Raw genomic sequence first — 13,726 nt, 5'->3', positions numbered from 1 at the left:
GTTCCATTAGTGCCGCTGCAGAGCCGAGCCAACCTCATCCAGTTATTATGTGTGCTACATCACCATGAGGAGATGTGATTCAACATGGCAGCCGATGCACACTCCGTCTCACTCAGGGAAAATGTATCGCGCTAACAACACGGGTAAACACAATCAGTGTCCACAACAGAGCTATTTTTATACCACGACTCGGTGCAATAAGTTCGTCAGTGACATACGCAGATGTCAAAGCGCGAGTGGTAGCGCATACGAAAAGAAAATGGCAGGGATGAATAGTACAAATGGTGGAAAAAAATGTCTTCTTTTTCTTTTGTTCATGAATTATGGCACACATTTGTTCTTGTGAGGATGTATAGTCAGACTCCTGCAATCAATATAACTACAGTATATGCCAGTATTTTGAAGGTGTCGGAAATATTCAAAATCCCAGTAAGATGCAACTTTCCTAAAGGCCAGAACAGTGCGCTGTGCTCTATGTTTTTGTAGGCTCGATCGAGAACTAGTCGTTCTAGTTTTGCTCCCTGAAAGCTGTGAAGCATGTTCATAAACTCACACCTGAAGAACGGGGATGTTGAGAATGTGTTGGGAAATTTAAGGATGAGTTTGTACCTCAGTTGATGTCAGGCCCCAGGGCAACAAATCCGACCCTCCGCTCCGGCATTGAACCTCTGGCCCTCGATCTGATTTAGATGAATATTATTACACAAATCAGACATGAAATACCTGCAACTTAAAGCAGAACTAAGTAACTTGTTTACCTTAGTAAATCCTTTCCGTAGTCCCTCGAATACAAGTGTTAATGGGATGATTGGGGGGGGTCTTTCATCTCCCCCTGGTGTCTCTGGCCAGAAAACCACACTTGCAGCTTTCCCTGATACAACCCGGAGACCCAATACACACTAATACAGACCCAATCAGGAAGAAGAAGCTAACATGCTAACAGGCAAAGCTAAATGCGGGCTAGCACCACTTTAGCAGTATTTACTGCCAAGTTTGAGTGAAAAAAATGATCTCCCTTGTGTCATTGGGTTGTGGCACAATGTACAATATCCCTCTCTCCCTTGGTCTTTTCTGTCAGCGTAGTATTTACTCTCACGGACAATGAGTAAAAAACACGCAACATGCTGTGACACCTGCAGTGGTGCTTATGGCCTCTAGGGGCATATGATGATAATATTATTTTTTCACTAGAGCTTGGCTGTAAATTCTGTTTAAGTAGCGCTAGCCCGCAGTTAGCTTTGCCCGTTAGCCTGTTAGCTTCTTCATCGTGATTCCATTAGTGTGTATTGTGCCTCGAACCCGGTGCAGGGAAAATTACAAGGGTGTTTTTTCTGGACAGAGACACCAGGGGAGATGAAATACCCAGTCACCCCATTAACACTTGTATTACCCCAAGGACTACGAAAAGGATTTATTAAGGTAAACAACTACTTAGTTCTTCTTTAAAATGCGTAAAATACTGCCCAGATACAAATTCCCTGGCTATTTTTTTTTTAGGTTGTTTTGGGGGTGAAGAAAATCGTCCCTCCATGACACAAACTTGCCTTCCCCCTGCTCTGAATGTCCATGTACTTCTCTAAATGCTCTGTTCCACCAGCTGATGTCATGAAGCGGTGCCCTCCTCCTCTGTCATGTAATTTCAATGCTCAAACCTTCTTCAATACAAAGCAGCAGATTTATATTTCAACCTTTTTTTAAACTGCTTCACTTCAATCCATGAATATCTGCTGGTCTCAGAGCTGATTTGCATGCACAGGCTGAACTACCTGCCTTTCATACTTGTGTTTTGAGCTCTAATGCAATACCGATGCTAAGTACGAGAGTAATGCAAATAAAGTTGCCAAATGCGCCCTTTGAAATCCTGCTGCAGACCTGTGCGCACGAACCGAAAAGTCTAACCTCACTCTCTCTTCCTTGTGCTCGTACAGAACAGATACGCCGCAGCAGAACGAGGAGTGCGACTCTACAGCTCTCTGCCCATGCGCCCAAACCCTGACGGCAAGAGACTGCCCTCTACTGGGGTAAGAACCATCAATCTTTCTTTTGCCCTTTTCACCCCTGTCTAATTACCATCACTTCACGTACAGTAGCCGCACCGTGAAGCCTCGTCTCTCTCTCAGTTGAAGATTGCTCGACTCCTCTTGACCAGACGGCACTTCTCTGTCGTTAACCTTGCGTTGTTCTTCTTTTTTTCTTTTTTTTTTTTTAAATCTAAATTTGGGTCACAAGTTTCCCGACAGAGGAGCCCGGAGTGGTGGTGGGTAGTGTGGTCTGTGCCAAGTGATGACAGGGCACTGTCTTTACGCTATTGTGAAAGTAGGAAAGGAAAGTAGGTAACTAGACTTGTTGTGTGTAGCTTTAGTAATAGTTGCCGAAGACAGAGGATGATAGTCATAGCGGTGAAGAAGGAGGAATGTGTGTTTTTGGCTGATCTGGAAGTCCTGCTATGGTGGTAAGTTTGGTAAATCTAGTTTTATGTTTTGAAATTGAATGGGTTTTATCAAAGCCAAATCTTTGTTTTTGCACAGGGCTAGGGTATATATATCTGAATATTAACTCTTTAGGGCAGGGGTAGGCAACGTCAGGCCCGGGGGCCAAATTCGGCCCTCCAGCATAAAACCTTTGGCCCCCAAGAGAATTTAGAAGAAACATTTATTAATAAATCAAAGACCAAATACGTGAAAAGGACTATGAAATGTGGGAAATACTGTCAATATTTTCACATTTCCCAGCAAAACACCCCACTAGGTCATATATTATGAGCAAAACTTATATATGCGTAGAGAAAAGGTGATTTACTTTGGGCAAAAAATTGTGAATTTCAGCCCTTGGGGTTTTGGCAATGAAGAAAATCGGCCCTCCATGACACAAACTTGCCTACCCCTGCCTTAGGGCTGTACTACCAAGCTGGTTGAACTTAACCTGCATTTGTTCCTGTAACCCAGGCTGACAAACTTTTGGATAAGTGGTACTATAAAGTGCGATTTGTGAGGGCATTCATGTGAAACAAGCGGCCAATCACGGAAGAGACACAAATGAATATATTGTACAGCACCATGAAAGTGTCGAGTCTGAATTGAGCAACACATAACAATCTTTATTCCAACTTTAATGCAACACTCGTAGTATTATAGGATCAAGTCTTTTTCATGTACTCGTTTACAATCTGCGTCAGCTACCTAAGTTTTATCATTATTTGTTTATTTGATATGGACATAACTGCATTGGACAAACCAGATGCATTGTTTTTTGTGTTATAGCAAAACTGCTAATTTGCAACACTTGTCCATAGGAGGCTACACATTTCACAAAACGCAATACAATACAGCAGAGGTAGGCAAGTTTTCTTAACGGAGGGCCAATTTTTTTCATTGTAAAAACACCGGGGGCCGAATCCGCCAATTTTAGGCCAAAGTAAAGCAATACACTGGAAAAAATTACCATCTTAAATGAGATAAATGACTTAAAATCGCTTGAATAAAGGTTCTTTATGTTGAATTTGAGTCTGTTTGGACTAATGTAAGATAAAGATACAAACGCTAATGCCAATGGAACAAGCATAAAACCCACTGTGAAATCAGACAAGTGAACTTTTACTTTTAAAAAGATTTGTTTTTCACTTGAAATTATACAATATAATCTGAGGTAAGAGAATAATGACTTGTTCCACTGACGATAAGATGTTTTATCTGATCTAAGACCAGACCAAATCTACTCAAACTTTAGATTAAATCCCTTAATTCAAGTCATTTCTGCCTTATTATTTTCCCAGTGCACTTTCTACAAATGCTAGAGTTGTGCATAATATGACCTAATTGGGTGTATTGACAGTATTTCTCCCATTTAACCCTAAAAATGTTAAAGTACTTTGTGGTTTGTGTCATAATGTTTCTCAAAATCATCTTGAGGGCCAGAGGTTCTGTCCAGGTAGGCCTGTCACGATAACAAATTTGAAGTTCGAAATATTGAGGCCGGAAAGTATCGCGATAAACGATATTATTGACTCTAACGATGCTAGATACTGACGTTGCCTACCCCTGCAATACAGTATACAAAACACAATCGATTACAATATTTAAAAAGGTAAACAATACACATAATTAGTACATTTCATACAGTGTTACCATGTGTGCAGCTTTGACTTGACTTCAGCCACTGTTTCAGACCTCTGTAAAAACTGTTCATGTCAGTCTGCAGTTTTAAACCAGTGGGCAGAGAGTTCCACAGTCTGGATCCATTAAAAGTGAAACTGGACTGTCCAAAAGATTTAGTAAATATTGGGAAAACACAGTTACAGCACGATGTCGCTACATGTGCGCCTTCATATGAAGGACTGCCGTCGCCGCTGCTCAAGGTGCTTCCTACTTGTCCCGCTCTGCTCCTCACTCCCTCCTTGCACCGCAGAGTTACTGTGACACAACGGAGGATTCTCTCCCCTGATTGGTCAAAGAGCTGTCTTCTGATCTAAGCTGGGAACTAAACCTGGTCCAGAGCAGGTTATCCACTAAGGGTATGTTTCCATGGAGATCTACCTCGCTATAAAGTTATCCAGCTTAATGCTAAACTTACCCCGCTAACCGTCTAAACCAGCTTCGCAGTAAACCCCTCTGATCGGACAAGAAATACACAGAGACCCTGAAGGATAAATATATGAGTATTTTATGTCTTCCCTGTGATAAAGCAGATGTACCAGGACATCAAAGCTGACTTGTTCTGTTTTTTTTTTTTTCACGTACTTCTTCCTGATTCGTGATTCTGCCTGAAAAAAAGATGACTTTTATTGAAGTTTAGCTTTGCAGCGCTGACAGTACTTTGACTTTGACAAAGTGCTGGGAGAGTACTTTGTTTGTCAAACCTTTTCTTTCATTTTTTAATAAAAGGGAATAAATCTTTTAGCGTTGTGAAAATCATAATTACAATCTCGCCTGCCTTTGCTTTTACGCGTTTATGTAACAAAGGAGAGAAAATGAAAGAACAATAGTGAGGGAAGTGAATTTAATTTCATATGTCCCTCTTTTTATGTGCGTTTTGAATTATGTGCTGACTGCTCCAGGGCTGAGGCACAGGGAGGGGAAGGACGACGAAAGGGAACTGTGGAATATTGTTAGTGCACACTTTTTAATTATAGGCAACATTGCCTTGATGTGTCAGACTGTGTGTCCTCCTATACTTTTAAAAGAGGTGTTGGGGAGGGGGGCTTAGCAAACTGAGCTTTTAATGTCTGCTTTTCCATAATTGAAACCAATTGGTACCCTAAAGCTGGGGCAATCGATTTATTAGCTTGTGGAGTCATTTTCTTTTCCCACCTTACCCTTATATTGTGCACATTTGCCAAGCATCTGAATTTCAGCTCTAATACTGTAATACAGGCAATATCAAATGGTGAATTAGGTGCAATCTGCCCACAAAATAGTGTATTTTATTTTCAGCTTGAGTTTTGTGGTAAAAAACCCCCAAAAACAAACATACCACATGTGTGCTTAATTATTTTTTCAATACCAGTACTTTAAAGGGGCTAGATGCAAGTTTGCCATTTTATACTCACTACTGCCATCTCAGGTCATACGTGTAACTGCACCTTCTATATTAAACTCGTGCATGACGGCACTTCGGACCCGAATTAACACCTTTTTGAATAACAGTTAATAATTTTAGAGGCCGTTGTGGTGAACAGGTCTGGGCTCATTCATGCACATTAGGACATGGCTGGAACATGTAGGGGGAGGAAAATACATTATTGTAACATTTTAAACTCTGTATAGTCCCTTTAACAATACTTGTTTAAAATACCGATCTCCAACTATAAAACCGAGCAATAACAATGGTTTCTTCCACATAAGACTATGGGACAGATCTTCTGCCTGTCACAAAGATAGTGCTGCTGTCTGATGGTCATCTTCCATGGGCACAGCAGTTGTGCGATGTGCACCACGGGCGAGAGGGTGTCGCTTATGAAAAAAAGAGGAGGGTGGTTTATGACAAACAGCACTGAGTGCAGTGCTCTCCTATGGCAGCCTCACATTCTTTACCTCGTTTACATTGCACTGCCTTGTGATCTTCCTTTACTATAACAGGCTGGTGTTCATAGAGAAAGACATGTGCAGCCGGTCCCGCTGCCGCACTCACTCGGCCATAATTGCATTAATGTGACCCAATCAAAAGCACATGTTCACTCCCACTCCCCCACCACCCCTCTCACTTGCCCTGCCGACCACGGAGTCTGGTTGGAGGAAAAAGGCTGCTCTACATAACATGGACACACACTTAAATGCACCAGGTCTGGAGTGGCAAGATATCACAGGGTTCTCCTACAAAGTGCAAAAAGTTATAGTAGTTAATGTAGCTATAGTCTGCGTTTAGAAACACGAGATCAGGCACAATCTTTTTAAAATGTTTATCATTTATTTAAACTGAAATAACAAAGCAACTTTCTTTAGTGCTGTCCCGAGACCCAACAGGGATCCACACAGCACCTAAACTTTCTTTTTTCAACAATAGTGGCATCATTAACGGCACCCATCCCTACATGTGCTGTTAGCGTGTAAATATGTTGAATGAACATGAGCAACTGGGATGCATGGGAGGTATTGTAAGAGCTAAAAAGGAGTTGGGACAGCAGCTAATACTGTATGATCAACTGCTCAACTGAAGGTGATAGGGTTTGTCCTTTCTCCCAGCTATATCAGAAGTTTAAAATAATAATAATGTTCTGTTTTCCTGGATTTACTCCCAGGTGTATAATCTTATGTATTGTTACTGTGAAGACACACTGTAAAAAGTAAAAGTTTGACACTTTCCAATTATTTACTGTGACAAAACACCTTGAATCAAGTGGTGGTGCTTCCAGTGGTGCTTGCAGCATCTTTCACTTCTCATTTAAATGTTCTTTGCTCACTGAATACAACCTGTGTGTCTATTGTGGAAGCAAAATCAGGCCAAGGCACATCGTTTATATGTAAAAAAAAAAAAAGAAAAAAAAATCTTTAAAAGCATGGCCATTATCAGCATTAAAACTGCAAATAAAGTACATTTAAAACAAGATCTTTTCACTAACATACAGGATTTCCAAAAGAGAACAAAGCGCCATCTCCAACTTGAATTTTTCTAAAGATTCTGTTCAAAGAAAATCTTGACTGTTTGACTTTCTGATGTGTTCCTTTATCACCACATGCCATTACAGGGATCAGAGATCATTTTAAAGTAGCAGATAATAGGTGCTTTTTCTCTAGGGCTTGTTTTTTTGTTCCCTTCCTTGATACGTAGTGTCAGTACAGTAGCACCGTGGAGCTCCAAGCTGCGTGAAGAATATAAAACACTTAACATGCAGGAGGAAAACAAGCCTTTTCCCATCGCACTTATCAGGAGCCGTGTCAAGGTGCAGCATTAGTCCAAGGTCCTTCCATCCTACACTCCCTTTCCTTATCCATAACTTCACCTTCACAATTTTAGATGGCATTTTTTCCTACTATTATTTACGTATGTTTTTGCAAATATTTGATATTTAAAATTTCAAGACCATGTGCAAGCTATTTGTTGTATTATGTTGCACATAACTTACCCACAGCCTGTATTGCAGTCTTTGGGCCCCAATCTGATATGTAAAGGAGAGAATGCAGTGTGACTAAAACAATGCATAAATGACTCTGCTGTGGGGAAGGGATATTTCTGGATTTTTGACATAGGGCCTCAATTCCTAATTATCCAGAGTGTTGTTGATTTCTGGAGATTTTTTTTTTCTTTTTTTATTCATGCAGTCCTTATATTTGAAGAGTTTAGTGGTGCTAGGCTAGCGCATGTCTATGGTAACTAGTAGCCTGCGTTAAAAACAGTCTGACCCGAGCACAGTGCACCTGAGGCAAATCACTTATAACACCAGACTTCCCATATAAATGTCTGTGTCTGAATCATTTTTGAAATAGAACCATTTTGCATTTAAAAGAACTTATATTTGAGCAGCATCAGCTTCCTGGTTGTAAGCAACGCAGCGGCGGAGTGATCTGCTAGGTTACCAGATCTACAGTGGTTTGTTTACCTGCGGCCGGCATTACTACACGTGGAATTCACAAAGGAGCTTTCTGCAAATCAGATACGGCAACCCCATGATTTTGAAGAGGTTTTTAACGCAGGCTACTAGCTACCATAGACATGCGCTAGCCTAGCAATAGCCTAGCACTAGTAAACTCTTCATATAAGGACTGCATGAATATAAAAAAGAAAATATCTCTATATGGTTTTTTTTTTTACAATTGGGTAAAAGCATAAAGGCAAAAGATGGCTGAATGTTCAATAGGTTTACAAGTTGTTTACTACCTCTTGTTTCTCTTTTTTGGTGAACATTTAGAAGGCACTGTAAAGCATTGGAGAAATTCTTGGTATTTTCTCACTTAATTCGATTAATGTGAAATCTACGTTTTATTTCCCTCAGAATAAATTCAAAACATAAGAATTGTGACATCCCTACTCCCCTACTGCTGCTTATCCATTTTAGTTTGTGCTCCTCATTTTGCACATGAGTGAATGCTTATTATGTAGTGATACATTCTTGCTACTTTACAGCAGTATGCAGTTCTTAAAGGTGCATTATGCATCTTTTTTTGCGCAAAAAAAAAGTTGCTATTTGTCCGTGACCTTGTGGTGACCCAGCAGCTGTATGAGCGGTCAGCATGGCGCCTTTCGATCACAGTGGTCTCTTCGGCGCTTCGGTGCAGGCACGTCAGCAGTGAAAACCTTTCAAACAATTGATCCTGTAGCGTCCTAGAGATTGCTGTGATGGAGAGTAAAGGTGCCAGGCTGACCACTCATACAGCCGCTGGGTCACTACAAGGTAAAATACACACAAATATCAACTTTCCCACGTGATAAAAGTTGCGTAATGCACCTTTAAACTTGTACCACCTCGTAAAATATCACACCTTCCATGTACCAGGCTTACATCAACAGTAAATCAGGACTAAACGGGGTCTAAAATATCGTCAAACTATGTTAAATCACATCAATCTTCGCTAAACTGTGTGTGATCATGCCGAAACCAGAAAATGAATAGTGTTAATAGTAAAAAATAAAGTAAATAGAGAAGCCCAAGTGCAAGACGCCCACGTTTGTTGGCAGAAGTCCTTTTTTTTTTCCCTTTTGTAATTGTTGGTTGTAATAATAACAATTATTCGGGAAAAATTGAAGTAATTGCAAAGGCCCATAGTGTCATCTCCCTCTGTCCTCCCTTCCCTCACCCCATCCTCCCAGTACCTCACACCCTTTCCTCACCCACCCCTCCCTCCTCGCTTCCTCCCCTCCTCCTTGTGATCTCTATCTCTGTCTCCCTCAGCAGCACCAGGTTCAGTTAAAAGTGGGTTCGGCACTTCCGCAGCAGCCCCCACCGCCAACACCAACCACCACAGCGATACGTCTTTCTATTTTTTTTTCTTCCCTCTCTCTCTCTCTCTCTCTGTCTGCCAGACTAACCTCACTCCCTTGCTCTGTGTCTTCACCTCGTGAGTGTGCATCCTGTCAAGGTGCGCTGCCTGCCCTCCCCTGCCCCCACCACCTTCCCACCCTCTGCCCGCAGCCCCACTGCCCCCGCAACCTTTGCCGTTTTCTTTTTCTCTTTGTGCGTCTGTTACGGCTCTAAATGCCTACAGTTCATTTTTCTAATTGTCAGCGCCAAGGTTGTGTGACCCGCGTGACCCCTTTTTCCCCCCCCCGGCAATTTGGGTTGTATTAGAGGCTGCGGAGTGAATGTATGGCGTTGGTCTTTGGCACAAGGTCAGTGTACGTCTTATTACTGTAAAAGCCACAGAGTAGTGGGTTTGAAAGTGCACTAAATTGCCTTCTTTTGTACTTGTAGTATCCGAGAAGGGACAAAAAAGCTACTCGTGAGATTATTTGTACTTTTTCTAACTCACTTCAAGATTCTGATCTATTTCTCCTCATTTCGTTGAGACTTTGAAGTTGTATTTTTCTTTTTTTTCTTTTTTTTTTTACAGAAAAACAACCCAATTATATGATCATAATTTGCCTTTAGAGCAGGGATTTTAAAACAGAGCTATAACCCACATTCAAGAAATGTACCTGAGTGCTCCCCTGCTTCTCCTTTAAAGCAGAACTAAGTAACTCATGCCCCTAGAGGCCATAAGCGGCACTGCAGGTGTCGTAGCATGTTTTTTTTTTTTTAACCTATTAATTGTCCGTGAGAGTAAATACTACACTGACAGAAAATACAAAGGGACAGAGGGATATTGTACATCCAATTACACAATGGAGATGATTTTTTCCATTCAGACTTGGCTGTAAATACTGTTTAAGTGGCGCTAGCCCGCAGTTAGCTTTGCCCGTTAGCCTGTTAGCTTCTTCTTTGTGATTCTATTAGTGTGTATTGCGCCTCCGACCCGGTGCAGGGTGCATTAACACTTGGATTACCCCCAGAGGGTCGACGGAAAGGATTAATTAAGGTAAACAAGTTACTTAGTTCTTCTTTAAGATCAATGTTCCGGCCTTTTTTCAGTATTAAAACATAAAACCTGCATTACGTCCAGGTAGTTTCCCATCTGTTATGTTTGTGTTGACGTTCGTTGAAAAGTTTGTTTTGCTTTAACTTATTAACCCCCACATGAACCGAGCACATTTGATCCAATTTGGCGCTACCCAAATCTAAAAGCTTCTTGAAAAAGGAGCCAAAATATGTGATGAAAAAGCAGCACAGAAAGCATCATTAGAGTGACAAAACAGCAATGAAAAAGCTACACCAAAAAAGCCACAAAAGAGTTACAGAAATGTGACAAAAAAACGACAAAAAGCGGCAAGCAAATTAAAAAACAACTAAAAAGCGCAAAAAAGGGTCAAAGTAGAAACCAAAAAGGGTCTTAAAGGGTAAGTCAAAAAACAGTCCAAAATTGTCAGGAAATGGTTTAAAAAATACAGTAAAAAGAGTCAAAAACGACAAGGAAGCAGCAGCAAGAGAAAAAAAGGCATTACACTGGCCTATAGAAGCTGGCCAAGAAGCTTTTAGATTTGGGTAAAGCTAAACAGGGGAAAATGTGCTCGGTTAAGACAAGAGGCCGGATCTACCTTATTATTTTCTATTCCAAACAATGAAAGCGGAAACCACTTAAAGGGGCTAGCTGCAAGTTAGCCATTTTATGCTCACTGCTGCCACCTCAGGTCATACGTGTAACTGCAGCTCCTATATTAAGCTCGTGCATGACGGCAATTCGGACCCGAAGTAACAACTTTTTGAGTGACAGTGCAGGATTTTAGAGGCAGTTGTGGTGAACAGGTCTGGGCTCATTCTACATATTAGGACATGGCTGGAACATGTAGGGGGAGGAAGATACTTAGTTTTAACATTTTTAAACTCTGTATAGTCCCTTCCTTTCTTCTTCACAGGGATGAGTTTCTTGGCACATTTCACAACTTACAGGGTCACTTTTCAGGGTCACTTGAACAGAAATGCCATAGTATGTAAATGTTTGAAATTGATACAAATGCTTTATAATTAGACAGGCATGACCATTATTACGACCAAAGTACTTTTAGTTCCTTTTTCACTCAGTATTCTCTTACTCTTGTGCGGTATTTGGCTTCTTCAGAGGTATTTCCGCCCCTATAGGATGTCAGATTTGAACCGCGTGGACTTTGTTGTTCCTGTCATCCACCTGTTATTGTTGTTCCTCCCCGAGCGCTGGCAGTGATACACGGGCCGATGGTTCAGAACCTCCGCACTTGACGTGAGTGTTTCAGGACCCTGTCTTTATACCTACATCTATTGTCCTCTCCTCCTGCCCCCCCCCCCCTCGCTCTTTTGTCTCGCACCCTTTCTCCAAGCCTCGCATAGTCAATTACTATGGAGGGAGCCGGGGTATGGGGGGTTTTCCATATTTTGTGCCGTATTAATATTGCATGAGTGCTTTTCAGTGGTGAATATCTAGGAGTCTGCCTATTAATGCAGAGGTGTAACAAATAAAGCACACACACGCGCTGTACACACAGGTTCACTACAGGATTTTTTTTAGCAGCTTGGAATTGATGATTAGTCTGCTCTGCTGAGGTTTTATATTTGCGGGACTCGTTTTCCTGTTTCGTGTTCATTACAGTCATCTCAGCTCACATCAGTGTTTGAGTAGACGGTTTTGGCAAGGGCTGTTGTAGCATAATTGCGCGATATCACTAATTTGTAACAAAGGATGGTGAACAAGGTCACAGTCAAATCTGATTTATATTAGAGTTTTTGCTTCTGGTGTCCCCTCAGCTCAGTGGCAAACATCTCAATATATTGAGAAATGACGGGAAAAAGTTAGAGAAGGAAGTAGGTCATTGTGTCTTGGTTATATCCGGGGATACCTGACTTATTTTCTTGCTGTAGAGTGAATTTATTTGTGACACCATAGGATATATTTGAAAAAGAAACAAACAAAACTGGCGGCTGCATCTGTGGGATGAATGGTCTAAATCAAGGCTAAGTCCACAAAGCATATATGTAATGAATTCATGAAGCAAGACAGAAGCTTATAATGTTTAAAATCCACCAGCTCTTCTTTTCACTGTTTGAAAACTGGGAGAATCACCCATGTTTAAGTTATATGAATACAATTAATTTAAGTTATGAATTCATTGTGCCAAAACAAGGCCTTAATGAAGTTCTTGAAAAATCGACACAAAAAGGAGGAGAAAACGCAGCAAAAAAGTGACAAAAGAGCGATGAAAGTGCAACAAAAACGTGCCGGAAAAAACAACAAATGCCGACAAAAAAAAGAGAGACAAAAACGCGGCGACAACTTGACAGAAATTTTAGGATCAGTTTTGTAGGCCTTAGCTTTCAAATGAGGCATTACTCTGTTGCTCTCCAGTCGAGAGGCTTTTAGATTTGGGTAAAGCCAAACTGTAGAAAATGCGTTCGGTTAAGAGATTAAAAAGCATTACATTGAATTCAAACTGGCATTAAATCTGAATTTATTGGAAAGTTATGATATTGCTCGATGTCTTTTATTGTCCACATTAATTGAAAGTACCAACATTATGGTCGAAAACAGTGGTTCCCAAAGTGGGGGACACTGAAATCGGGGTCTCAGGATGATTTTGAGACAATAGAGTTTGGGAAATTCCACAGTTACCATGGAGATCCGCCATCTTTGCAGCTGTTAGCATACATTTCCATAGACTAACATTAGCTAAAAACAGTGTAAAAAGTGGAGAAAAAAGCTGTGGAACAACTCCATTACTGCTGAGTTACTGCTGGCAAATACATCTAACACACTGTGGTGTCCAAGTGTTTTAATGTGAACAATAACTCCAGTATTTTAACTTTTGAAATCGCCATTATTCTACAATTGCTGCTAATCCCATAATGCTTAGCGATATGACATCACATTTCCGAACTCTATAATACTTACATTTCTGACATTGAATTGACTCTGTGCGTAACTTCAAAGTATAACAACGCCGCCCAAGAAGTGACTTCCTGTTTCGGTCCAACACGCCAAAATAAAAGCACACAGCTCGTCTCATTGATTAGTTCAGCAGGTCCTTTTAAACATTACAAGAATATAATTAAATACACACATTTTAATTGTTTTGTCTGTTAATAGTTAGGCAGAAAGAAAGTTGAACTAATGAACTACTGGACGAGCTGTGTGCTTTTATTTTGGCGTGCTGGATCGAAACAGGAAGTCACTTCTTGGGTGGCGTTGTTTTGATTTGAACTTATGCACAGAGTCAATTGTATGTATTTTTGTTT

General features: G+C 40.8%; 1 protein-coding gene across 2 annotated transcripts in view; it reads left to right on the top strand.

Moving 5' to 3' along the window:
* tox2 (TOX high mobility group box family member 2) overlaps positions 1-13,726 on the top strand; it is a 206,171-nt gene that overhangs the window by 69,084 nt on the left and 123,361 nt on the right. For both annotated transcript variants that reach the window (XM_079579282.1, XM_079579283.1), the window contains exon 2: positions 1,929-2,021. In XM_079579282.1, coding sequence (XP_079435408.1) covers positions 1,929-2,021 — 93 coding nt within the window. The remainder of the gene's footprint in view (positions 1-1,928; positions 2,022-13,726) is intronic.

Source organism: Gobius niger, assembly GCF_951799975.1.
Source record: "Gobius niger genome assembly, chromosome: 20".
Classification (NCBI taxonomy): domain Eukaryota; kingdom Metazoa; phylum Chordata; class Actinopteri; order Gobiiformes; family Gobiidae; genus Gobius; species Gobius niger.
The sequence above is the reverse complement of the archived record's forward strand: the minus strand, read 5'-3'. Positions and strand labels throughout refer to the sequence as shown.